The sequence below is a fragment of the Glycine max genome, chromosome 17 (genome assembly GCF_000004515.6).
Source record: "Glycine max cultivar Williams 82 chromosome 17, Glycine_max_v4.0, whole genome shotgun sequence".
In the NCBI taxonomy this organism is placed as follows: domain Eukaryota; kingdom Viridiplantae; phylum Streptophyta; class Magnoliopsida; order Fabales; family Fabaceae; genus Glycine; species Glycine max.
In genome coordinates, this window is record NC_038253.2 from 1,708,731 (window position 1) to 1,733,799 (window position 25,069).

Below are 25,069 nucleotides of genomic sequence, written 5' to 3' on the forward strand. Positions count from 1 at the left end.
ATGGGTTGTGGGAAATCTAAACACGATGTAGCTTCTGGAAACACCGTTCTCCAACGCAAGAAATCCACTGTCAATTCCAAGGAAAATAATGAGACTCAAACCGTGGACAAAAACAACGACGCTAATGTTGACAATGTAAGTTTAGAAGTGGAAGAGAAGAACAAGGAAAATGTCAAGGAGATTGGAGTTGAAGGCAAGGGTGGTGATGAGTCCAACGACGTTGCTGGGATAACAAAGGTACAGCAAGAAGATAAAGCATTGGAGAAGAGTGCACAAGCTGAAGCTGAAGAGAACGAGGCACCGGAAGTTGTTGTTGCTGAAGGACCAAATGACGAGTCTCAACGTGGAAAAGACGTTTCATTGTTGGAAAAAAATGAATAGGAAGTGAAGGCTGTTGCTGTTGCAGAAGAGAAACAACCAACGGAAGAAAACAAATATGAAGGTGTGTAAAGATGATCCAACCTTTAGGTCTTTCATTCTTGTATTTGCCTAATAAACATCTCAATAACTATTGTATAAGAAGAAAATAATAACGGCAAATTAATTAAACTTCATTCACAGGTTAAAATTATTTAATTAGCTTATGAACATGCTAAACGAGAGAATTTCTATCAGTTAATTTATGCACGAATTAGTTATTAGAATATTAGTGAGTGTTTATCTAATCAAATTTAATTTTAATCACAGATAACCCTCTCATTGGATTTCTTTTTTTCACTTGAATTATATTATTAAAATTAATTTGTTTATAACCCTAAAAAAATGTTTTTAATTGTACGTGTCCAGTGGATGTGAGCATAAAGGAAGAGACTTTGCCTTTGGTGAAGGAAGAAGAAAGCAAAGACACAGATGAAGAGGCTTTGGTGAAGGAAGAAGAGAGCATAGGCACAAAAGAAGAGACATTGGATAAGGAAGAAGAAACCAAAGAAACAACAGAGCAGGAAAAGACTTTGGTCAAGGAAGGAGAAACCAAAGGTGCAAACTAAAGTGAACAGAAGGATTTGAAAGTTGAAAAGGTTTGTAGGGTCAACAAAAGTTCGCATGTTAATTAATTAGTTAAATCATAACTAATTGTGATGAATTAACCAATATATATATATTTGTGATGCAGGAACCACGGAGAGTTAGACAACCAGAAAAACAATAAAATGTGATTAGAGAGGTGACACACAAATTATTCTGGTTGCATTGCAACTTGCAAAGTCCAGGGTGTTTCTAAAGCTAATTAAGTTGGAAATAGCTTGGATACAGTGTCGAGTATGTATATTTATGGGGATATGACATGAATTTTAATCAATTTCTAATATTTTAAAGCATTGAAACTCCAGCGACTAGCATCCTTAATTTTCCTTAAATTAACCCTGTACTGATACATATTATTTGAGGGCTTTTATTTTACTTTACTTTTGCTTAAACCCTTGCTATCCCAAATTACTTTGAATCTAGTCTACACTGATTTGAGTTAAGTTGATAAAGTTATTTTATACGTTCAAAAATATTTATTTATCATTATTTTCAATTATAATATAATTTATATATTAAAAATATTATTTGTTATAAATTTTAGTTATATAAAAATATTTATCTTGTGTATTGTACATATTAAATAAAAGCAAGTTGTCGTTTATAAAAAAAAGTTAAATACTTTATAAACAAATTCAGACAAACTTGTTAATTTTAAAACTCATGGAAAAACAAACGTACCAACATAATAAAAAAAAAATTGAAGTCTAATTTCTATGTGCACCATTATTATTTAATTACAAATCATTATTTAAATTACTTTAAGATATTTATTTTAAAAATTGATAAATTTATCATATATGATAATTTGTAATTGTATAATTATGAAAATAAATCTACATCATCAATGCATAACTTTTTTTTCTCGAAGTAAAATATTTAAATTTTTTATATTCAAACTTGAAGTGTAAGACTAAACTAAAGATTGAATGTCATGTATGAGCTTTCCTCTACATGTAAACACAATCAAGTTTGAGCTACAATATCTTCTCTTGATTCGTAGGAATATGGGTACGCAAAAGCATGGTGAACTTAATATACTTGTAAAGTTTTTGTTTTTTTTTTTTTGTTTTGTTTTAAGAGTACTCGTAAAGGTTTAAATTCAAGCTACAGGATCTAACTCAGTGGTAAGATGTGTTATGTTTATGAAAGAAAATTGAATTCAATTATTAAATAATTCATTTTTAGGGAGAGATAAAATTTTAAACGTGACTAAGATTTAACTTGTAAAAATATATTAAGTTTCACTGTCAAATCAAATATCCTAACTAATTGCAGTGCTTATAAGAAAAAATTTAAATTCTCCATCACATCTTCTAATTCATTTAAAAAATACAAAACATAAAAGATACCATTTGAACAAAAACACATTATTTGTCAAGTTAATAAACACAAATCAAGTAAGCAAAATTTTATTTTTTGAGTTTTTTTTTAAACTCAAAATAATATAGCAATATAAGATAATTAATTTTCATTAATTAAAAAAGTTAAGATTTAATTTATGCCATATATTACTTCTTATTACATTTGGTCCTATATATAAAAAATAAATGATAATATTTTTTTTATCATAATTATGAAAATGATTTTTCTAACTTGCATAAGTTAAGATAAAGTTATGTTCGACAAGATATTTTAACTAATTTTTAATTTTTTTTATTGACCAAAAAAACTCATTTTTCTTTTTGATAAATAAGTTTTTTAACAATTTTTCATTAGATTTTAACATTTTTTAAAATGTCACTTGAATTAATATTTTTTAAAACGTCATTTTTTAGTTTTTTTTATTCTTAATATATTTATCAAATTTATTGATTACCTTTTTTGAATTAATAATGATTTTATTGTTTTTTTTAGACTTTTCAGTTAGTTCTATTGAATATTATAATTTAATAAACTAATTTTTTAATTTACAATTCTTTTTGCTGACTTTCTAACTTTTAGTTAACTTTTTAATTAATTTTATCAAATGTAACCCAAGTCTCATTAATTATCCACTATCAACCAATTTTAATTAGCTGATTAATAATATATTTTAGAAAAAATCAATTATTTCTCTCGTATTTATTTGGTAACACTTACTTCTTTAATCCTTACAATCTCTCTTTTCTCACAAAAGTATCAATCTCTCTCCTCGCTAATTAATTATTTTTGTATTTTATTTTAAAAGTGTTTTTATTTTCTAAAAATTGGTAGTGTCATACCTTCTTGTGTGTTGATTTTAAAAATGATTAACATTTTTCTCAAAACATAATTCATTCAAATCTTGAATCATTTGATTATGGAATATAAATTACTATCATCTATGTTAATCATTGTTGGTCATTTATTTTATTTTATGTTTTGCAATTTTTTATTTTTAGATTATTTTGTGTAAATAGCACCTATTTATTCTGTGTAGCAAAAACACTAATTATTTATTATATTTAAGTAAGATAATTTACTTTATAAAGACAATTGTGTGCATAGACGGCGATGTAGATCAGTCCCTTCTAACACTCATGCTAACGCAGCGGCTATTCTTTTGATTTTTTTTTTCTAATATTGTAATTAAGAGTAGTAAAAAAATGTAACTAAGCAACGTCCAAATATTTATTAGATAAAAATCAAAATCGTATAATTATAATATTGGAAGAATCTAGTTTTCATGGTTAAAGTCTCAAAAGACAAAAATCGTACAATTACTTTCTCTAAGAATTAAGGGAAAAAATAATAATTTGTATAAGCATTGAATATTTGAATCACTGAAGAGCATATAAAATACCACTGACCCAGGTTTTTTTTTTTTTTATTCTCTGGATATGAAAAGTGGGCGAAGTAGAAAAGGTGTGGGCCAGCGACTCTGGCCCAAATCTAACCGACCCATTTCCATGAAATGCAAGCGGGAAAATTACGTTTCCCCAAATCTCATTATTGGCGCGAAATATTCGGTTCGCTTCCACTTTGTTGGAGCCGCAGATCCCACTTTTGAAATCCCACGGTCATAAACGTCTTGACCACCCCACGTACAATTTTCATCACGCTTTAAAATAAAAACCTCGCTCGCGCTCTCTCTCTCTCCTCACACCTAAACCAAAGGACACTCTTTGCGAAACCCTTGATCTGAAAAAAAGTACCAATGGGGAGGCCCTCCAAGACGCAGGTTTCGAACGAATTTTCCTCCGAAGAGGAAAAGGAGGAGGCCTCCGCCGCCGCCGCCAACCACGAGATCGAAGATGACGACGAGGAGCTCGAAGCGGTGGCTCGCTACGTTAGCTCCGATGACGACGATAATTCGCCGGATGAAGCCGCTGAAGACGACGACGAGGATAAACAGGTTAAACCTTACCTTACATTTTCGTTTTTTTCATTTGTGTTTCTCGGATTTAGCCATGTACTGCTTTTTCACGTTTTCGTTTGCGATAGTTTTTGTGCGCTACGTTTTGATGTTTTCATTTGCTACTCGTTCTGATCTCGCTTTGTGAGCTGCAATTTTGATGTTTTCGTTTGCCCTAGGTATTTCGCTTCATGCACTGTGTTTGTCCGTTGAAGTGTGGTTTTAATGTTGTGTTGTGTTTTTTTAACTGTTTCGGTGTAGGATGAGAGTAATGTTGATCCGGAAGTTAGCAAGCGTGAGAAGGCCAGATTGAGAGAAATGCAACAACTGAAGAAACAGAAAGTTCAGGAGATATTGGATGCACAAAATGCGACCATTGATGCTGATATGGTGTGTGTGTGTGTTAATTATTTACTGTAAATGTGATGACTGGGTGATTTTTCTTCTTTATGGTTTGTTCATTTATTTTTTTAAAATAAATAACTGTTATGTTTGATGCAGAATAATAGAGGAAAGGGCAGATTGAACTATCTCCTACAGCAAACTGAGCTGTTTGCTCATTTTGCCAAGGGTGACCAATCTTCTCAAAAGAAGGCAAAGGGAAGGTACTTTCAGAAAATTCATGAATACTGGTGGTTGAAATATTCATAATTATTTTATGCATTCAAATGTTATCCGAGTGTTTGAAAAATGTTACCAAGTGGCTTATAATAATCACAAGAAAAGGTGAACAATGAATTTTGTACCTCAATTTCTACTGGTGGTTGGCAAGGTTCAAGCAATCAATAAAGAGTTGTGATTAATCTGATATTGACCTTGTGCATTTTAAAATAACTCATCGCATTAAATCACCACCTATTTTAGAGGTCGCCATGCATCAAAAGTAACTGAAGAAGAGGAAGATGAAGAATACCTTAAAGGGGAAGAAGATGGCTTAGCAAATACACGGTTGGTGACTCAACCATCATGTAAGTTTTCTTTCCTTGTTTATGTGCATACTTGGATGGGCACATTACTCTACTTTGGTTACTTACATTTGTGGCTATGCTTGTGCCTCCTCCCCTTACTTCCCCTGAATCTATAATAGCACCTGCTCATTTTCTGGATATTAAGATGTCAGCTTTTTTGTCAATAAATAAAAACAATATTATAAAACTGGTTAAGGTTGCATTGGTTGGCCAAATATTTAAGCTGGTTCTTTTTGCTAGTGGTAGAAGGCTTGCATTCTGGTTACTGGAGTTTCCATAGGGGCCACATGTGTCCAAAATTGGATACATTCTAGAAACTTTTTCTTAAGAAAAAAAACTCTTATATGCAAGGTTTTTCTTCCTTTTAGTTGGTTTCTTGTTTGTTGCTTATAGCTATCCAGTATCTGATGGATTGCCCTTGATTTTTTATTTTTTTTACTTTGGGGATTATTTGTCTAACTTGTGGATTCTTTGTATTCGTATCTAATGTTTTTGTCACTTGAATTTGACATTGCTTGTTCGTTCAACAGGCATCCAAGGGAAGATGAGGGATTACCAACTTGCTGGGCTAAACTGGCTCATACGATTGTATGAGAATGGCATAAATGGTATTCTGGCAGATGAAATGGTAGGTAGCAGATGCTGGCCTCAGATAAATCACATTCAAGTAGCTGCATATGAATACAAGTACCTGTTGACATGTAATTTGATGGAATATGAGTTGATTGTTAAAAGCCATGGTGAAATATAAATAAATATATTGTTTTTCAGGGGCTGGGCAAAACATTACAAACAATATCTTTGTTAGGCTACTTACATGAGTTCAGAGGAATAACAGGCCCTCATATGGTGGTTGCTCCAAAATCTACTCTTGGAAATTGGATGAATGAAATTCGGCGCTTTTGCCCTGTTTTACGTGCTGTAAAGTTCCTTGGCAATCCTGACGAAAGGGTAAGACTAGCCTTGCTGAACCAAATTACTTGTTTTAAGATTACAATTAATGCTTGCTTCTGATGCTTTTGTCTAATGGTTTCAAATAACTTCAGAAGCACATAAGAGAGGAGTTACTCGTTGCTGGTAAGTTTGATGTGTGTGTTACAAGTTTTGAAATGGTAATCAAGGAGAAGTCTGCTTTACGGCGATTTAGTTGGCGCTACATAATTATTGACGAGGCCCATCGAATCAAGAATGAGAACTCACTCTTGTCCAAAACAATGAGGCTATACAATACAAACTATCGACTCCTCATAACTGGCACACCATTACAGGTATAACTTGTTTATGATACACAATGGTGTTGTTATCTTAAGGAATATTTTTTAATATTTGCTGTGTTTAATTCAAACTCAATGTAGGGTTGTTAGATGAGTAGACTTAGAAGTAGATTACATAAGAGTAGGAATGAGTGCATCAGAGGAAAAAGCTGGAGCAGCACCTATTGTAGAAAAGATGGTTGAAACTTGCCTTGGGTGGTTTAACCATGTGTGGTGAAGACCTGTAGAAGCCCCATTGTAAATGATTAGAGGTCAATAATTTGTTTTTAGACATACTTATGGCAACATTACTGCTTCGTTTGTTCCATGTTGCCAACCCCACTTAATGGGAATTGGGAAAAGGCTTTGTTGTCAACTTGTTATTATTGTTATAGTATTTTATATTTAATTGTTGGACTCTTAACTTAGAAATGTCATCATGCCATTTCTTTCATGTAATTGAATTATGATCTCATTAGATATAAGGTTGATAATTTCTCAAATGAAAGGGACTGTTCTATCTGTTTTCTAATAGAGGGTGGATTGAGTTGTAAGTTTGTGATCTGTCTGTCTTATATGTTTTTCATTGTTTTTGGTTGGATGGACAGATATGGTTTTTTCCCTAAACATATTTGTTATTTTGTTTTCCTATTTTTGATCTTAAGGTCCTTTTTAATTTCTAAAATGTATTTGGTATATATTATTTTGAAATCTGAATCTTATTTCCCTTTCATTGGTTGCATGTGTAAGCGATAATGTTAATACACTTAAGTAATTAATGTGATTTGTTTCTTTTGATATTGCAGAACAATCTTCACGAACTCTGGGCTCTTCTCAACTTTCTTTTGCCTGAAATATTTAGTTCTGCTGAAACTTTTGATGAATGGTTTCAAATCTCTGGTGAAAATGACGAACATGAGGTTGTTCAACAACTACACAAGGTAAGCCTTGAAGCTTCTTCATTGTTAAGGGTCTATTGTGATAAAATGTTGTATAATAATGTTTTCATTTTCTGTGTGTAATTAAGGTCCTCCGTCCATTCCTCCTTCGAAGGTTGAAGTCAGATGTTGAGAAAGGTTTGCCACCGAAAAAGGAAACCATTCTCAAAGTAGGCATGTCGCAAATGCAGAAACAGTATTATAAGGCATTACTGCAGAAGGATCTGGAGGTTGTGAATGCAGGTGGAGAACGGAAACGTCTCCTAAATATAGCAATGCAACTACGTAAATGCTGCAATCACCCATATCTCTTCCAGGGTGCTGAACCTGGCCCTCCCTTTACAACAGGAGACCATCTCATTACAAATGCTGGTAAACTTTGTTTACAGTAAGAGTACTTCAAAAGTCCTTTTTAGGCTGATCAATTAGATCTGTGATTATATCATTTTTTTCTACTTAAAAACATTTCATTTGCAGGTAAAATGGTCCTACTGGATAAGTTACTTCCTAAACTAAAAGAACGTGATTCTAGGGTCCTTATATTTTCACAGGTCAGTTCTGTGTAAGAATAAGATTCTTGGCACTGATAACTATGACTGTGTTATTTCAATCATCCTAGTGTACTTGTTCTATTCTTGCTTAATTTGTGGTTCTTCTCCAGATGACTAGGCTGCTAGACATACTTGAAGATTATCTCATGTTTTGTGGATACCAATATTGTCGCATTGATGGCAATACTGGTGGAGATGATCGAGATGCTTCCATTGAGGCTTTCAACAAACCAGGAAGTGAAAAATTTGTCTTCTTGCTATCTACTCGCGCTGGAGGCCTTGGCATTAATCTTGCTACAGCTGATGTTGTTATTCTTTATGACAGTGACTGGCAAGTATTCATATTGATTGTCAGCAGCCTTCTAACTTGCAGCGGTGCCATAAGTTCATGACTAATTCTTTTTGTTGATAATTGGTGGTTATAACAGGAACCCACAAGTTGACCTGCAAGCTCAGGATCGTGCTCATAGGATTGGTCAAAAGAAAGAAGTTCAAGTTTTCCGATTTTGCACTGAGGTTTACAATTTTGTACCTTATTATTTGTTATTCTGTTCATCATAGTTAGGCTTCTATCTAGAAATCACTAATACTAGCACTGGACACAGTTATAAGATGTCACTTGGCTGCAGCTACAGAAAATTCTAAAAAATATATTACTCAGCCTAAGTACAACAGATAAAATTAATACTTTTTTGGCATAAATGGCCAATACCAAATTAGAATAAGGACACCATGTTTCATAAGTAAGCACATATCACTGTAGATACAATAAAACACTTCTAAGCATTGTGGCATCTTGTATTGGCACAAAATCTCAAAATCATTAAAATATGTAAGGTAGGAATATTCAAAGGTTTTCAAGATGTGTTTGACACTGGTTTGGAAGTCATTTTGAAGTGTTGTGCTTCCTAGTTATTTACTATTTGTGTCAATGTCTCATATCATGGTAATTACACAGTATACGATTGAGGAAAAAGTCATTGAAAGGGCTTACAAAAAGCTTGCTCTTGATGCTCTGGTGATTCAGCAAGGGCGATTAGCTGAACAGAAGAGTAAGGGTTTCTGGATTTTATCTTCGTTTTTATTATTTTGTTGCTAGATTTATGGATTATATAACATGGTACACAATCTATTTGTGTATGCAGCTGTTAATAAAGATGAGTTGCTTCAAATGGTTAGATTTGGTGCTGAAATGGTTTTTAGTTCCAAGGACAGTACAATTACAGATGAGGATATTGACAGAATTATTGCTAAAGGAGAGGAAGCAACAGCTGAGCTTGATGCTAAGATGAAAAAATTTACTGAAGATGCTATCAAATTTAAGATGGATGACAGTATGTAACCTTTGAATATAATTTCTGGCTTTGCTAAAGTTGGTTTGATTGATGATGTTAAAAATCTATTTTGTTGTTTAAATTTCTGTATATCCACAAGTTTTATGTGTTGCTCTGCACCTTTGAGTCATAGTGGAGGAGCCTTGTTGGGCCATCCTTGTGTTCATCCTTTTTAAACCTTATCCTATGATGGAAGAATGAACTAGTTAATATGTCATTATCCTTGTTTGTATATTTTGGTTGTAGATACTTAAGTGCTACAAGTCACTTGTTTCTACTCTTTTGGAAGAATGAACTAGTTATTATGTTTAGTGAAGCTTATTTGTTATTAAACATGCTTAAAAGCAAAAAATTGACTCCTGGTTGTTTAGCTAATATAGGCTTTTAACTTGTAAGGAAGTTTGAAGTTACTAACATTAATATTTTTCATTTTGTAGCTGCTGAGTTGTATGATTTTGACGATGAGAATGTAAGTTGACACATTATCTTTGCTAACTATGGACTATATGTGTTTTTATTGCTCAATTTTGCATCAACCTCCCTGCCCTGCCTCTTGTGTTTTTAACCAATCTCTGTATGCATTTTTTCTTTAAATGTAGGAAGAGAACAAATTTGATTTCAAAAAAATTGTGAGTGAAAATTGGGTCGAGCCACCAAGAAGAGAACGGAAGCGCAAGTAAACATTGGCCTTCATTCTGTATCTTGAGTTATTGAAATTTTCCTGCTCTGATGTATATTTTTGCTTATTATTTATTTATTTATTTATTTTTTTTGGGGGGGGGGGGGGGGGGTTCTGACTCTAGTTACTCAGAGTCTGAATACTTCAAGCAAACAATGCGCCAAGGTGGTCTTACTAAACCAAAAGAGCCTCGTATTCCTAGGATGCCTCAATTGTATGCTTCTCATACAAACCTTTTTTTTTTTTTTCCTTTTTTTTAATGGAGTTCTATTTTGATTGAGTTTTTAATTCTGTTTCCTTCAGGCATGACTTCCAGTTTTTCAACACACACAGGCTGAGTGAGCTGTATGAAAAGGAAGTTCGATACCTCATGGTAGGTAACCTAAACTTACTGATTAAACAATTTCAGGTTTAGCTTATTCAATGTGATAAATGCTGCTGCTAATATGCTGTTTTAAAAAAATCAGCAAACACATCAGAAGAATCAGGTGAAAGATTCCATAGATGTTGATGAACCAGAAGGTATGGAAGTACTCTCAACAAACTGTAGTCTTTTCCCTTATTTGTATATAATTAATTGGGTAAATTACTCCTCTAAAAGATGCTTTGGTTACACTACTCCCTCCCCCCATGTTACACTTTAGTGTATATTAGGTTGAATAAGCCTCGTAGGAATGTTCTCTCTCTATAAGATAGAAGGGTAAAAAAGGGTATTTGCTTGAAAGATGGTAGTGAAAGTAGCTAAGAACAATTATAGTGATTGGTTAATTAGTAAGATGGTTAAGTTCGATACATAAACATGATGATGTGAGGGGAAAGACAGCATTCAAGTTAGTATTTGTGAACTGGAAATTATCTCTGTTGTGGGGAGAATTCTATTCTTTCTGTAGAATATTTGCTTTATTGATTAAAAAAGTAACAGCAGGGTAATACATTTTAAATAGGAAAATATAGGGAGACAAATTCCTTAATCATTGGGAATTATAATCAAAGGTAAATCCCATGACTTGAGATTTGACAAATCCTTTCCTTAATCCTAGATTTTATATTCCTAATTTATTCAGAATAACAAAGTATAAACTTTTCTAATTTATCAACACCTTTGTTGTCATTCAATATTAACAAAAACATTCTGTTCTCATGCTGTTCTAGGGTGTTCCCAACACTGACTCTAGCATCAACCGTGACTAATTTTGAACTTCTATATTCAACTTTGGAATTTCAATAGATGAAATAAAGGTTTAGGGGTAAAGCTGCAAAGCTGATTGTTAGGATGTTTGGAACATCTTTTTGTAGTCTTAAAATTGAATATAGATAGTATGGTGTGCAAATTTAGTTTTCAATGGCATTGGAAGTTGAAAGATGAAAAATGTTTCTAGGAGGGTCATTCATAATTGTTCATCACTGCTAAAAGGATTGTTTACATTAAACTAAAGTGCAGCATATTTCATCCTTTAGAAGAGGCTGAGTGTAATTTATAAAATTAGAGTGGAGTAGAATGTAATTTAAGCATCCATAGGATGGAAGCGTAGCATACCCTAACTACTTCATTAACTGACATACATGTTGAATGTTTAGAGATGGGAGTTCCATTGACTGCCGAAGAGTTAGAAGAAAAGGAGCAGTTGCTAGAGGAGGTGAGCAAATTTCTTTATAATTTATAAACAAGGGTTATACACTTCTATTTATTTATTATTTTTTAAATTCTGGAATTTGGTAAACATAGGGATTTTCATCATGGAGCCGGAAGGATTTTAATGCTTTCATTAGGGCCTGTGAAAAGTATGGCCGAAATGATATAAAAGGTATTGCTTCTGAGATGGAAGGAAAAACACAAGAGGAAGTTGAAAGATATGCAAAAGTCTTCAAAGAAAGATACAAGGAATTAAATGGTAAGTTACACCCAATATGAAAATGTAATCTCTTGTAGAACGTTGTAAAAGCTAAAAGTACTTTTGCAGAATCCAAAATGAGAATCATAACAGTAATTTACATTCAAATTTCTCACGAAAATTAATTTGCTTGCTTGATATTGGGTGATAACTAAGGGTTTGATATATGGGCAGTGTAGAGTGTTTTGAGTTAACTACTGTGCATTTTGTCTTAATTCTTTTTGGTTTGTTGTGTTGATTTGAAAAATGAAGCCTGAATTTAGTTTCTCATTAAAATATCAAGGGTTTGATGTGTGTTGATTTGCCAAATGGCTTGAATTAAAATATAAAGGGTCTGTCTGATTTGTGTACTTTGGTTTATGGTTTGTAGATTATGATAGAATTATTAAAAACATTGAAAGAGGGGAGGCAAGAATATCCCGGAAAGATGAGATCATGAAAGCTATTGGGAAGAAGTTGGACCGCTACAGGAATCCTTGGCTTGAATTGAAGATACAATATGGACAAAACAAAGGAAAGTTATACAATGAAGAATGTGACCGATTCATGGTGTGAATTTTATTTCCTTTTGTTTTTATTTTTGCCCAAATTCATTTCTTTTTGTTCATGTTCAGTTCCTTGTTTAGTCTGGTGTTTTCCGAACAGAATTCTTGTGTTGTCTGACTTTACTTAAAACTTGCAGATATGTATGATTCACAAACTTGGCTATGGTAATTGGGATGAGTTGAAGGCAGCTTTTCGAATGTCGCCCTTGTTTCGATTTGATTGGTTTGTCAAGTCTCGCACAACACAGGAAATTACAAGGAGGTGTGACACCCTCGTTCGGCTGGTAGAGAAGGAAAATCAAGAATATGATGAGAGGGAGAGGCAAGCTCGTAAAGAGAAGAAAATTGCTGCTAAGGTTCGTATTTTAACCTAAAATATCCGACTTAAATAACATTTATTTCAACTGTTGCTTTAACCAAGTTTGGCGAACAACAGAGCATGACCCCATCGAAGCGTTCCATGCCTAGACAGAGTGAGAGTCCATCTCTGAAGAAGCGGAAGCAGTTAACCATGGATGACTATTTGAGCTCGGTATATATCTTGCTAATAACATCGTTATCTTGATTTCGCAGAAGTCACATTGCGATTTTCCTGAAGCTGACTTTATGGTATTGTGACAGGGGAAGAAGAAAAAATAAATGGACGTATGCCCTATATTTTTCTTTGGGAAAGTGGGGTTGGATGGTGTGGCGATTTTGATATGGCCTAGCTGACATTTCAAGTGATGGCCTGGTGTGACTTCCCAAGTCCAGCACTACTGGCCTCGTGATTTTTGTGGGCCTGAATATAATGTTTGATTATTGAAATTTTGTAAATTTACTAACAAACCGATAGATTAGATGCTTATTTTATTTTAACTGCAGCCAATTCAACATATTTAATGTTGTAATTCTTCATCCTAGTGTTTTTTAGTCATACTTTTTGTTTGTGTTTTTAAGGCTTAATTATTGTTTGTCTTTTAAATTGGTAAAAAAATTACAATTAAGTGACAATTATTGAGGGATTAATGACTAGAGCAGTTTGTCAAAATTTAGGAATTAAAATGAATTTAAATTTAGGAGACTAATAAAATAGGACTCTCAAATTAGAAGATTAAAATAATAATTAAGTCTTTTTTTAGACAAACTCATAAGGTTCTGCAGAGTACAAGATGTATCTAACAGTGGTGAAATATATCTAACGATTATGTACAATTGTTCACAGGTGGTCTACAATTTTTAATATCTATTTGAAAACTTTAGAATCGTCCAAAAGACCAAAACCTTCTCTTTTTATAAGTCTCTCTTCTCCTTCCATGCTTCCTTCTCGTCAAATCTGTTTTATTTTTTTAGATTTAGTTTTTTTTGTTAGTTTAGTGTTTTCACTAAAAATCGACAATCACTTGTGGTGCCTCCCAATCATAGCGAAGCAACAACCATTGCATGCCAAAGAGGCTCTATTGAGGGTATTGCACGACAACACAGGTGGTGGCACTGAGGATGGGGTTCAGCGTCAAAATTGAATCCCTTCTACTAGCATTCTAACAAAAACATACAACTATCATTTGCGGAGAACACGCAGGTTGCGTTTGCATGTGTCAGGTAGGTGGTAAACTGCTTTAATCGACATGACATGGCAAATCATTATGCTAAGGCTCAATTTAGCATCGAAGGCGATGACAGTGGCTCTAGTAATAGAGTGCATATCACCCCAAGCCACACCAATTGCCACCCTTCATGATCAATGAATGAACCCCGAACAAGAACCATAAATTGTTGAAAATGATCGTTGATTTCATTATGCACAACAATATTATAACCCAACCACTTCAGACACTCTTGCCAGACCTAGAAAATGCTTTGTAGATTCTTGAGCTTCTTGACAATCAACACACCACACCTCCTCCACAAGCCAAATTTTGTTTCAACGAGATCCTATCCTTTAAAGCCTTCCAAAACAAAAATAACCACATTCAACACGACAATTTTATTCCAAATTGTGTCCCAACGAAAAGCCTCAACAGAATCCTGCCAAGGACATGATAGATTTGTAAGTTGATGCCACCGTATACATACCAACAAAGAACTTGGTAGGAATATCAACCTCACCAATGTGAATGAAAGAAAGGGCACCACATGCATCTCGACTAGTTCGTGCCTGAGCGAACAAAAACCTATTATGAATTCAGATTCGAGAAGGAGCTCTACCATATCTATAGCACTTACTTTTAAATCTGATTTCCACACACTTTTAAGACTTTACGACAACCTCAAAAGGATTTCAATTATCAATCTTTGGCAAACCACTGACTTCATTTTAATTTTCAGGGCACAAAATTATTGTGTTGTATAAGCCCTAAAATTTTAAAGTGTCCGTAGTTATAGCAAACAATTAGGCAATCATTATCAACTTCCACAATTTTCATTTTTTTGAAGAAATAATTTATGTTTGTTATGATGGATGGAAAATTCCAGTTAAGAGTGGATGAAAACTATTTAGCGATAAGTATGTATATTCCATCACTGTTGTGAAGGATATGATTTCTGTTTGTCATAAATGTTAAAGGGAAAAAATGCATTTTAGATTATCTCTAATCATTGTAAGAGATTACTTTTTGTTTGAAGGATGAAATATATAAATATTAGTAAAAAAATTATTCAACTAACATGGAATTAATGTATGCAAATGAATTTTAGATTCTTAATTCTGGATTTCATCTTTTATTTTCAATAGAAAAATGCATTAATTACAAAATATTTTGAATTAATTTTCTGGAATGTTTTTTTTTGTGTGTGTGTGTGGATGTAATTTTCTGGAATGTATTTACATGTTTACATATGAAATCAAGATTTTTTTTGTTTATTCTCAAATGCATTTGAAAATTAAATGTCGTAAATGCTTTTAAATGAGTTCTAGAATTAAAGTTTCAAAAGCTACTAAGATTGAACCACTGGTGATGTGAATAACAAATAATGAAGAAATCTTACCTAGATTCTCAATCAATTATCACAACAAGGTCGAAGTTATAACACGTACAACACCTATCTTTCAATAATTGCATGATGAAATAGTAAGTATCAGTATTTTTTTTTTTGAAACGTTAAGTATCAGTGTTTATGAATGATTATAATTTATAAATCCTCCTATTGATTTCCAACTTCTTTTGTATGATAAGTATTGAATGTATTTTATATTTCTTATAGATTAGTTTTCCATTTAATTTTTTTTACAAGGTAGTAAGAGAATTAAGGTAAGTTTGTAAACTTTTTAAATAATTATCTCATAAATCACAAGTATAACTTCTTATTGAATGAAAATGTATTTTTTTTTATAACTTTGAGAACATGTTTAGTAAATTCTTTATTTTATTTTTAATTTTGTACTATTTACTAGTTTTATTGTATAAAAGAAAAATGATCTTTGGACATTCTTTGATATAGACACCTAGAAAAAGATAAATAAAAAAGAGAGAAAAATAATTGATGCAGTTGATGATGTAATGTAATGCGACAAGATGTAAAAAAAGTGTCGTTGGATATTTATATTATTTGAGTATTAAAAAATTAGGAACTCTTTATACATATAAAAGAGCAATGATATTTTGATATTCATTTTTCTAAAAATTTATTTGACATTTATTATTTTTTTTCTTTTTATCATATCATCAATAATTCTATTTTTATTTTTTATTTTTTCATTAGGTGTTTATTAACATATTAGGTGTCCAAATATTATTTTCTTACAAAAAATCGTGTTAAAGATGTTTGCTGTCCATCCATATAATGGGCCCCACTCTGTAACAAAAAAAGATTGATTAAAAATTTAATTACACTTTTGATTTCATGAGTATCACAATTATGTGATTTTGATTTTTGAGTTTTAATTGTTGGGCATTTTTGTTCCTTATTGTCTTTTGTTAAATATTTGAAAATTTTGATTGATGTGACCCTTGATAATAATGTGGTAACTAATGTGGTACCTATAGATTGATGTAACTTAATATACATTTTCACCTTAGTTATGTCAAATATGAGATTTTATTCTGTGTGCAATTGCGTATTTTTTTGCTTCTAGATTCTAAATGCACAAATTGGATCATTTAACTATCTGGACGATATGATTTTTCAATATTAAATTAATAATATACACTAATAATAATAAATGTATTCAAAAATTAATATTAATAAACACAAATTTAATACGAGAGGCATCATAAATTTAAAATAATTCCTATTATTTAATTTTATAATCAATATTTAAATGTCCAGCAAATATTTTAATATTATTGATATCCAATAAATATATAATAATTTAAATTTATTAAATTATATTTATTAATATTATTTATTTAGTAATAGTAAAATAAAATTAATTTTAATGTTATTAGTAGATATTTACTAATTATATTTGTCAATATCGATATCATATATATTGATTTGAGTCCCGTACATAGTAGTAATGTGTAAAGTAATTGTGTTCTATATTTGATGTTTTGCTCATTATTACATTCTATTATCCTTTTTTTTTTAACAAACTCATTCTATCATCTCTATTAACGTGAAGATTATTTATTTTATTTTTTTAGCAAGGTTGAATAGATTTTAAGGTTCAGGTTAGTTTTAATCAGAACAACAAAAGAAACTCAATTTTATTTTATAAAATAAATTAGCCACCAGGCCCAAAACGTGAGAGCTAAACTCCAATTCCCACATGAAATAATGACTAAAAAAACGTAAATATAGTGGATAAATAAAACGCTTCAGAAGCGTTAAACTAGAGGGGATTTCGTGAGAGAGAAAAAAATCGAGAAAACGCTGAGCAATGCTTACGCCAACAGCGACAACGCTTATGCCGCCATCGATGATGCTAGATGCGACCAAGAGAGGTATCTCCGACACTAGCAGTTTCACGGCGTTCCTATTAGTGCACGCGATTGAGATGACGAGGGAGAAAGGATGAAGAATAAGCGAAAAGAGACGGAAATGAGATGCTTCCGCCGGCTGGGCGGCGGAGCACGACGGCGTGGGGCTCTCTCCCTCTTTTTATTTTTCTGATCCTGTTTTGTTTCTCTCTCTTTTGATGTGTGAGCAGATTTGGATACTAGATGGCTAAATATATACCAAAGAAATCAACAATAGAGGAGCAGAAATTATATACCAGATTGTGTAGCCTCAGTTGCTTTGATTTTCTTGGCCTCTGTCATTGAGCTTTTCTTCTTCCTCTTCACTCAAATTTTGATTTTTAATTTCTTTCCAATTTTCTTTCTTTTTCAGATTTCCAGGCCCCCCGTTTCTTGTCTGTTGTCATGGTATTTACAGGTTCATTGTGTTAATGTTGCTTGAGGTCACCAGAACAATATGGTTACTTGTAGAAGCAATTAGTACCATTATGTCTTTCAGCTTTGATTAAGGGACTTGGGTGATTACAGAAGCCATCTGACTAGTTTGCATCATTGGTTTGATCAAGAGATAAATTTGCAGAAAGGGCTGAGAGGTGATAGGGGAACACATTTTTTTTTTTACTTACTATCTTTTTATCAACTGTGCTAAAAAAACAAAACTGAGTTGTTGGGCCAGCTGTTAGCCCAGTCTGTTTACAAAGTGATAAAAGAAAGGAAAGAAGAGAGAAAACATAAAAATAAAAACAAGAAAACTGAAGCTTTTGAAATAAAAATGATAAATAGACAGAAAAAATTGGGTGTTCACACTCTGCTAGCAGGCACCTTAGCACACAGGTCACAACCAAATTCCTATGTTTCTTTCATAAACTGCTTTTGCATGCATGCCTTCTATTTCCCGCCATGTCTGGCTTCATTTGTTCTGAATTTTTGTTTTCTTGGAAACTGTTGGTTTCTTTGATTTTATTCATCTGAAATATTGCTTCAGCAGTGAAATCTTTTAATGGGTAATGTGGATATCATTTAGCTTTGTTTCTCAAGAAACTCAAACACATGTGCATTATGATCTGGTGTTATAGGACTAGCTTTGGAATGCAAGACCAACAAGGCTATCAATTAAGTAACGCACGCACGCAATTAAGAATATATTAAAGATATTTAGTTCTTAAGTTGTTCTTGGAATTGGGTAAATGAGAAAATAATCAAATCTATCACAATCATAACTATCAATTTAAAAATATATATATATATATATATATATATATATATAAATAAAAGACAATAGTTGTATTGATACATTGGCTAATTATGGAGTAACTTATATTGGTTCGTTTTGATGGGATTCTTTACCTAATTTTCTTTCTCACGAGTTTATTCGTAATAAGCCAAGTATGCTGAACGTATTTTTTTGATCTTTTCTTCATGGGTTAGGTTTTGCCCCCATGTTTGTTTCTTTTGTTCTTTTTTCTTATGCTAATAAATTTTGGGTTTGCGGGCATAGGATCTTTAGCCTCTAAGGTGTCAATATAGTTCTTAAGATATTAAAAAAGTAATTGAAATAGAGTGAAGGTGTGTGTTCCATAAAATGTAAAAGAACATGAGATTGCAATCATTTCATGGAATGAAAACTGCATTATAAAGTTTAATAAGGGAAGACTAGAACTATAAAAACTTAATTTCTGAGATGATAAGTGCAAGTAAAGAAGGGTAAGATGATAAGCATAAAGATTTAGTTGTAGTTAGATTTAATTCTTTATTATTTCTGTGAGTACCTCTTGGATTGTATACTTTTAATTGTGTTGTGTGATTCAAGTGCCATTCTCTAATTTCTTCATTATTTATTTAGAAAGAAGACCACCGAGTGCCTTTGCAAATCCCGCATCAACAACTGCAAGAGTATTTACATATGAAGAAATTTTAGATGCTACAACAGACTTTAACCTAGAAGGTTTGCTAGGTCGAGGGGTTTTTGGCTCTGTGTACAGATGCCAACTTAGGAACGGCCAGGTAAGTTGTGTTTGCTACTAAAATGATTTTGTATTCACTTCAATTCTTCGTGTGATCAATATTCTACATTGTGTGTGACCATATCTCTCATTTTAAAATCATTTGGGCTGGAATCATCCAATAATGTCCATACAGGAAGTTGCTGTGAAATAGCTTGACCCAAGTAGCAAACAAGGAGACAAAGAATTTAGGCAGGATGTTAACTTGCTGTCTTCCTTAAATTACCCAAATTTTGTGAAATTGATTGGTTATGCCATTGGGGTCTTTGGACCATCATATATAGGGTTAGATTGCATTCTTTAATTTTTTTTCCATTTTATACATGTAACAAATTAAGTCTGAGGGAGCCTGTTTGTGTAGATCATGAAAAGGAACACCTTGACTTGAGAACAAGGATGTTGATAGCATTTGGTGTAGCAAAGGGATTGAGGTATTTGCACAAGAAGGAAGTGATATTTAGAGACCTCAAATAAGCCAACATCCTCATGAATGAGGGTTATCGTCCCAAGTTGTCAGACTTTAGGACAACAATTTATCCTGATTGTGAAGTATACAACGAAGTGGGAACCTTTAGTTATATGGATCCCAACTATGTCAATATTGGCCTAGTAACGTTCAGTAGTGATGTCTACAGTTTTGGAATGGCATTGCTGGAACTTCTCACGGGGCATAAGGTTAATGATAGCAAGCGTGAAGGAGGGCAACAAAATCTTATTTTGTGGGTAAGTAAGTTATTAATATTAATTTGAATATAAGGTTATTCTAAATTAATGATGTCTACAGTTTTGGAATGGTATTGCTGGAACTTCTCACAGACTCTGCATCTCCACATTTTTAAGAAAGGGTTCTTAAGAAGAGGTCGTGCCTAATTCCAAAACCACATAAAACAATAGTTTAGAACAACCTTATAAGATTATGTTGCCCTTTTTGTGGGGTTGTGAGGATGGGAGAGAGAAAATAACATGGGTGAGTTGGAAAAAAAATTTCTCTCCAAAGGGACATGGGGTAAAAGACATCATTTTTCAATATTGTTTTCTTGGCTAAATGGACATGGTATTTATTTAACAATAGAGGTGACCTTTGGAATAAAGTGCTTGAGTCAAAATATTTCGGGTGGATGGGTTTGGGGGAAGGAGGGGCTAGATCCTTGGGAGTCCATTTGGTGGAGAGATTTGAAATTAGTATGTGGGGGAGACAAGACAAGTGGTTTGGGGATTTAATTGAGTGGAGGGTTGGTGATGATAAAAATATTAGATTTTGGGAAGATAGACGAGTTAGTGATTTGTCTCTTCAAAATTCGTTTTTGAGAATTTTCTCAAACTCGGGAAAAAAGGAGCGGTGGTTGGGAATATGGGGGAGTGGAGAGATGGTAAGTGGGAATGAGATTTTGTGTGGAGAAGGGAGTGGTTTGAATGGGAAAAAAGTATGGTCGAGGACATTTGGAGGGTGTTTGTGTTGGTAATGGAGGGGAAGATAATTGGATTTGGTTAGGGGATGGTTCAAATTCATACACAGTTAATTCGACATACAATATTTTGTATGGCACAAGGTTTGATTCGTCCGAGGTTGACATTTTAAAAACTTTGTGGGAAATTAGAATCCCCCAAAGGTATCATTTTTGTTGTGGAGAATATTTTTGGATAGGATCCCAACAAAAGTGAACCTACAAAAGAGACAAATCCAACTTCATGGACAATATTTATTGTGTGCATTTTGTAAAGAGGTGCCAGAGGATTTATCTCGTTTGTTCTTTGCTTGTCCAATCTCACACAACATTTGGAAGCGTTGGTATCACATCATGAGATTAAATTCTACATTGCCTCACTTAGCAATAGATCATTCTTGGCAACATGCACATAGATTGGTTGGGAGAAAAGCTAATGGTTGGTGGGTGGTGTACCATCATTTGGATCTTATGGAGCTAATGCAATGAAATTGTGTTTGAAGGAAAGGAATTATTGTGAGAAAGTTCATGTGGAATAAAATTATATATGTTTTACGTTTGCTCATGCTTGAAGGCATTTCAACGAGATTTTTCTATCACTTATCAACTACAGCAAATTGACCTTAGAGCTTCTTTTGCAAATTTTAAATTCATAGGATGATTTATTATAACTACTGGTTTGTATTGCTGAGAGGTGATGTATCTTTCTCTATGTAGTTATAGTTTGTATATATTAAGATTCAGCTCCTCATTTGATTTAGCTGTATTTTTTGTTTGTTTTGGTTCACATTGTCAGTTTAGGCAATGTTAACAGAACTTAAGAGATGTAAATATTGCTTATGCACTTCTTGTGCTTTTTAATATAATTTTCATTGTAAATAAAAAAAACCTTTCGTCCTGTGAGAAGCTCCAACAATGTCATTCCAAAATTGTAGACATCACTACTAAATGTTGTCTGGTCAGTATTGACATAGTTGTGATCTATATAACTAAAGGTTTCCCCTACTTTGTTTGATCTAGTAAATTGGAGTAAGGGATATTGTATCTCACCTTGAGAAATAAAAACTTCTTAGCCAATAAAGTATTTAAAGAAGAATTTAATTAAAATAAATGATGATATAACTTTTTTCATATTGACATTTAATTATAGATTGTTATGTATTATAACAAGTTTGTTATATTTTACAACAATTAATTATTTTACAATCATATTTAAATTATTTTTTAATTAATTAATAATATAAAAAATGTATACTTAATAATATATCAAAATTAAACGCTTCACATAAATTTTGCATATACATTTTTGTCAAATGTGCGTAAGAATTCGCATGTGCGATGATGGGAGATTGTATTTTATATTTTTATTTTACTTGATCCGTCAATTAAAATTTCACCCTAGGTCTTTCAATAAAGTAAATGACGTACAAGAAGACAATATAAGCACTTAAAATAATTAATCTATAGCAGGACTAAGAATTGGTAAAGTGTATATTCTAAAAGCAGCAGTGTATATAATAAGGAGAAAAAGGTCGTTTTATATTATATTATATGCCTGCTTTGCATTGCATGTGGCAGCAATGAGCATGCATGTGTGAGTGTGATGTTACTTTGTTCTAGCTAAAGCCACAGTGCTCCAGCATCTCTGAGCATTTTCTTTAGTGAGCCATTGAGGTGAAGGGTCATGACTGTGTTTGGGTGTACCCACAAACTTGCCACCAATAAACACTGCTGGCACAGAAGGGTTGCATCCTATTTCCTTCCCTCTTCACTCCTCGTCCACCTCATATATTGCGGGACCCACCCCAAGCTCGTAGAATAGTCGCTTTATCGCGTGGCACATCCCACATGAACTCTTGCTGAAGATCACCACCGCCTTTTGTGATGCCAATTAAGCTAGGTTACTTATTTGTATAGTGAGAGAAAAGAGATAAAGAGCATGTAGTAGTAGAGGCCAATTGAAGTTGGATTGGTGTATGTGTAAGGTTACTTAAATTGGGTAGATCGATAAGTTATTTGTGTATTGAGATATGTGAGAGCATGTAGTAGATGAGTTTGATATGGTTAATTTGTAATGTCATTTTTGGGTTGAAGGGCTTTGAGTATTTATATAAGCGTAAGGGTGAGGATAAAGACATAGAAAGGGCGGGTTTATGCATGCACAAGTACAAGGGTCTAGCTGGTGCATTGTTTGGTTCTTTAGGAGAGTTGATGATCGGAAATACCATTGATTTGGTAGGGACTTTTGTGTTGTGTTAGTTGTGTGACAATCGACAGAGAATCTATTAGGCCATAAAGATAAGAGCCAAATACTGCCGAAAGATGAGAATTAGTTGTGGACGAAAATGTCCCCGGAGATGCGTAATTAAAGGAATGTCAACTATATATGGATGGGGGAATACAGAACGTGGGAAGAGCATGGAGGTGACTCAAGATTTCATGTCCAATGAATTGCAAAAATGTTCTTGCACCAAACCAATTTGGTTTTGAGAAAATAATTCAGATTTTCAACGGGCTATCCTTTTTATTGTCTTGTAGGCGAAAATTTATTAGGTGGTGAGGAGAGAATTATTATGGCCTCTACTAACTTCTATATTTTTACAGAATTTTATTAATGTTTTTGTAAATTAAAAAATTCAAGTAGTATCACATAATAATTAGTCAGAATCATGTATCCTGGATTACTTAATCATGTCTCATTTAAGGGAGCCTAGTTTGCACTTTAATTTCTCCAAACTATTCTTTCACACACACATACATATATATATATATATATATAAGCATATAAGAAACAATTATGTTTGAACTCAGAACATTTACGTTCCATTGTGGTTTGATGATATAATAACATGAGTTAAAGAGATTATGAAGAACTTAATTGCAGAAATTCATAATACTTTTATGTTGATTGGTTATTTGAGTTTACCTGATTCAATATAATAAGAGAAGAAAAGTTATGTATTGATAATGTAAAAAGTGTTTTACATACTTTTTCAATTACAATGTAAGATAATTTAATTATTTTTTAAAATAATTATGTTAAAATAATTTAAATGATAATTAATGATTAAATGACGTTCTAAATTATTTTACACTAAGTGAATATACATTAAACTCATATAATAAATGCACTTTTTTTGTTATATACTAGAAAGCACATAGAAACACTTAAAATACGAGTTGGCATTAATATGACAATTGCATGAAAAAATCTAATTTAATTTAAGCTTGAAATTGTTTAGGAATATGAATATGTTAGGTTAGCTTTCACCTAAGAATTTAGTTGATTGTAGATTTTAGACTTGTAATGATTTAGGATTTCTTTTAGTTAGTTGACGAATATAGGTAAGCTTTCACCCAAGAACTGAAATTTGAAATACTATTTAGGAGAAATTAAATATGTATCACTTGAATTAATTAATATCACTCATTGGTATTGTCAGTAATCTTATGAAGGTTCAGTTTAACTTTTTTTTTTATAAATTTTTTTAGTAATATATATATATATATATATATATATATATATATATATATATATATATATATATATATATATAAAGTTTTAATCATTTAATTTTTTATAAAAAAAATAGCAAATTTTTGAAATATTTTATTACTCCATCGATCTTAAGCTATGTTTTTTAAATGTCTAAAAATACATGTGAATCGTATTTTTTTTAAATAGATTTTTTCTTAAATCAAGTTCTTCAAGTTCTTGATTTAAGAAAAAAATCTATTTAAAATTCAAATAGCTAGCTAGAAAAAAAACTTATATAATGTTAATCTAGGTTTGGAGATATATGAGTTTCACTGATGTGTATTTTGAGTTTTGACCTTATCCATCGTAGATTGATCGCATCAATTGTGTCTGTCTTTTCATGCCACATATAACATTAATGCATAAATTATATCATAATAAAATTTATCACCTAATGATTTAACTTGATACGTATTAAATTATTTATTAAAAATATAAAGAACAATTTGAGCCCTTAAATAGTTGAGAATCTAAGACAAGTCATTTATTGCCCTTATAGAGAGTCTACTCGACCCTAAATATAAGAGTTAATTTAGTTTTATGAATATCCTCATTAATCCCATTTAGATCAAATCACACTAGATTGGGTACTTAATTTGAGTTTATGATTAATCATAGGTCGAGCTTGTAGCCCCCCACACCAATCAATTAGCCATTGCCCTAAGGATAGACAATTAAAGACGTGATCTAAATTCCTGTTAATT

General features: G+C 32.3%; 2 protein-coding genes, 1 long non-coding RNA gene and 1 pseudogene across 5 annotated transcripts; 3 read left to right on the top strand and 1 right to left on the bottom strand.

Moving 5' to 3' along the window:
• LOC102664988 (uncharacterized) lies at window positions 1-986 on the top strand. The gene is made up of 2 exons (XM_006601331.1): window positions 1-343; window positions 787-986. The coding sequence occupies exons 1-2, from the start codon at window positions 1-3 to the stop codon at window positions 984-986; spliced, it is 543 nt and encodes a 180-aa protein (XP_006601394.1).
• A 3,058-nt stretch (window positions 987-4,044) lies between these two features.
• LOC100814442 (ISWI chromatin-remodeling complex ATPase CHR11) lies at window positions 4,045-13,415 on the top strand. The gene is made up of 25 exons (XM_003550124.4): window positions 4,045-4,339; window positions 4,601-4,729; window positions 4,841-4,944; window positions 5,204-5,307; window positions 5,838-5,935; window positions 6,079-6,258; window positions 6,354-6,575; window positions 7,367-7,501; window positions 7,588-7,870; window positions 7,976-8,049; window positions 8,160-8,380; window positions 8,478-8,565; window positions 9,008-9,101; window positions 9,195-9,383; window positions 9,821-9,852; window positions 9,983-10,059; window positions 10,187-10,276; window positions 10,366-10,435; window positions 10,530-10,584; window positions 11,641-11,699; window positions 11,789-11,954; window positions 12,325-12,503; window positions 12,637-12,855; window positions 12,936-13,031; window positions 13,121-13,415. Exons 1-25 carry the CDS (start codon window positions 4,142-4,144, stop codon window positions 13,136-13,138), a joined length of 3,180 nt encoding a protein of 1,059 aa, XP_003550172.1. The 5' UTR covers window positions 4,045-4,141; the 3' UTR covers window positions 13,139-13,415.
• Window positions 13,416-17,042: 3,627 nt separating this feature from the next.
• Window positions 17,043-21,578, top strand: LOC102663607 (uncharacterized). Of its 3 annotated transcripts, XR_418965.4 has the most exons (3): window positions 17,193-17,501; window positions 17,753-17,972; window positions 19,223-21,578. It is a non-coding gene; the product is annotated as an uncharacterized lncRNA (long non-coding RNA). The 3 variants fall into 3 exon arrangements; XR_005889394.1 differs by having other exon boundaries at window positions 17,043-18,213; XR_001385847.3 differs by having other exon boundaries at window positions 17,043-17,972.
• Window positions 21,579-22,026: 448 nt separating this feature from the next.
• Window positions 22,027-22,718, bottom strand: LOC102665125 (monothiol glutaredoxin-S10-like; annotated as a pseudogene).
• Window positions 22,719-25,069: the final 2,351 nt, after the last annotated feature.

Bases quoted from the DNA above. Each gene is read 5' to 3' on its own strand.
- LOC102664988 (XM_006601331.1), top strand. From the start codon at position 1: ATGGGTTGTGGGAAATCTAAACACGATGTAGCTTCTGGAAACACCGTT. The intron at 344-786 runs GTGGAAAAGACG...GTACGTGTCCAG, and splicing joins ACCAAATGACGAGTCTCAAC to TGGATGTGAGCATAAAGGAA.
- LOC100814442 (XM_003550124.4), top strand. From the start codon at position 4,142: ATGGGGAGGCCCTCCAAGACGCAGGTTTCGAACGAATTTTCCTCCGAA. The intron at 6,576-7,366 runs GTATAACTTGTT...TTGATATTGCAG, and splicing joins TAACTGGCACACCATTACAG to AACAATCTTCACGAACTCTG. The intron at 12,856-12,935 runs GTTCGTATTTTA...GGCGAACAACAG, and splicing joins AGAAGAAAATTGCTGCTAAG to AGCATGACCCCATCGAAGCG.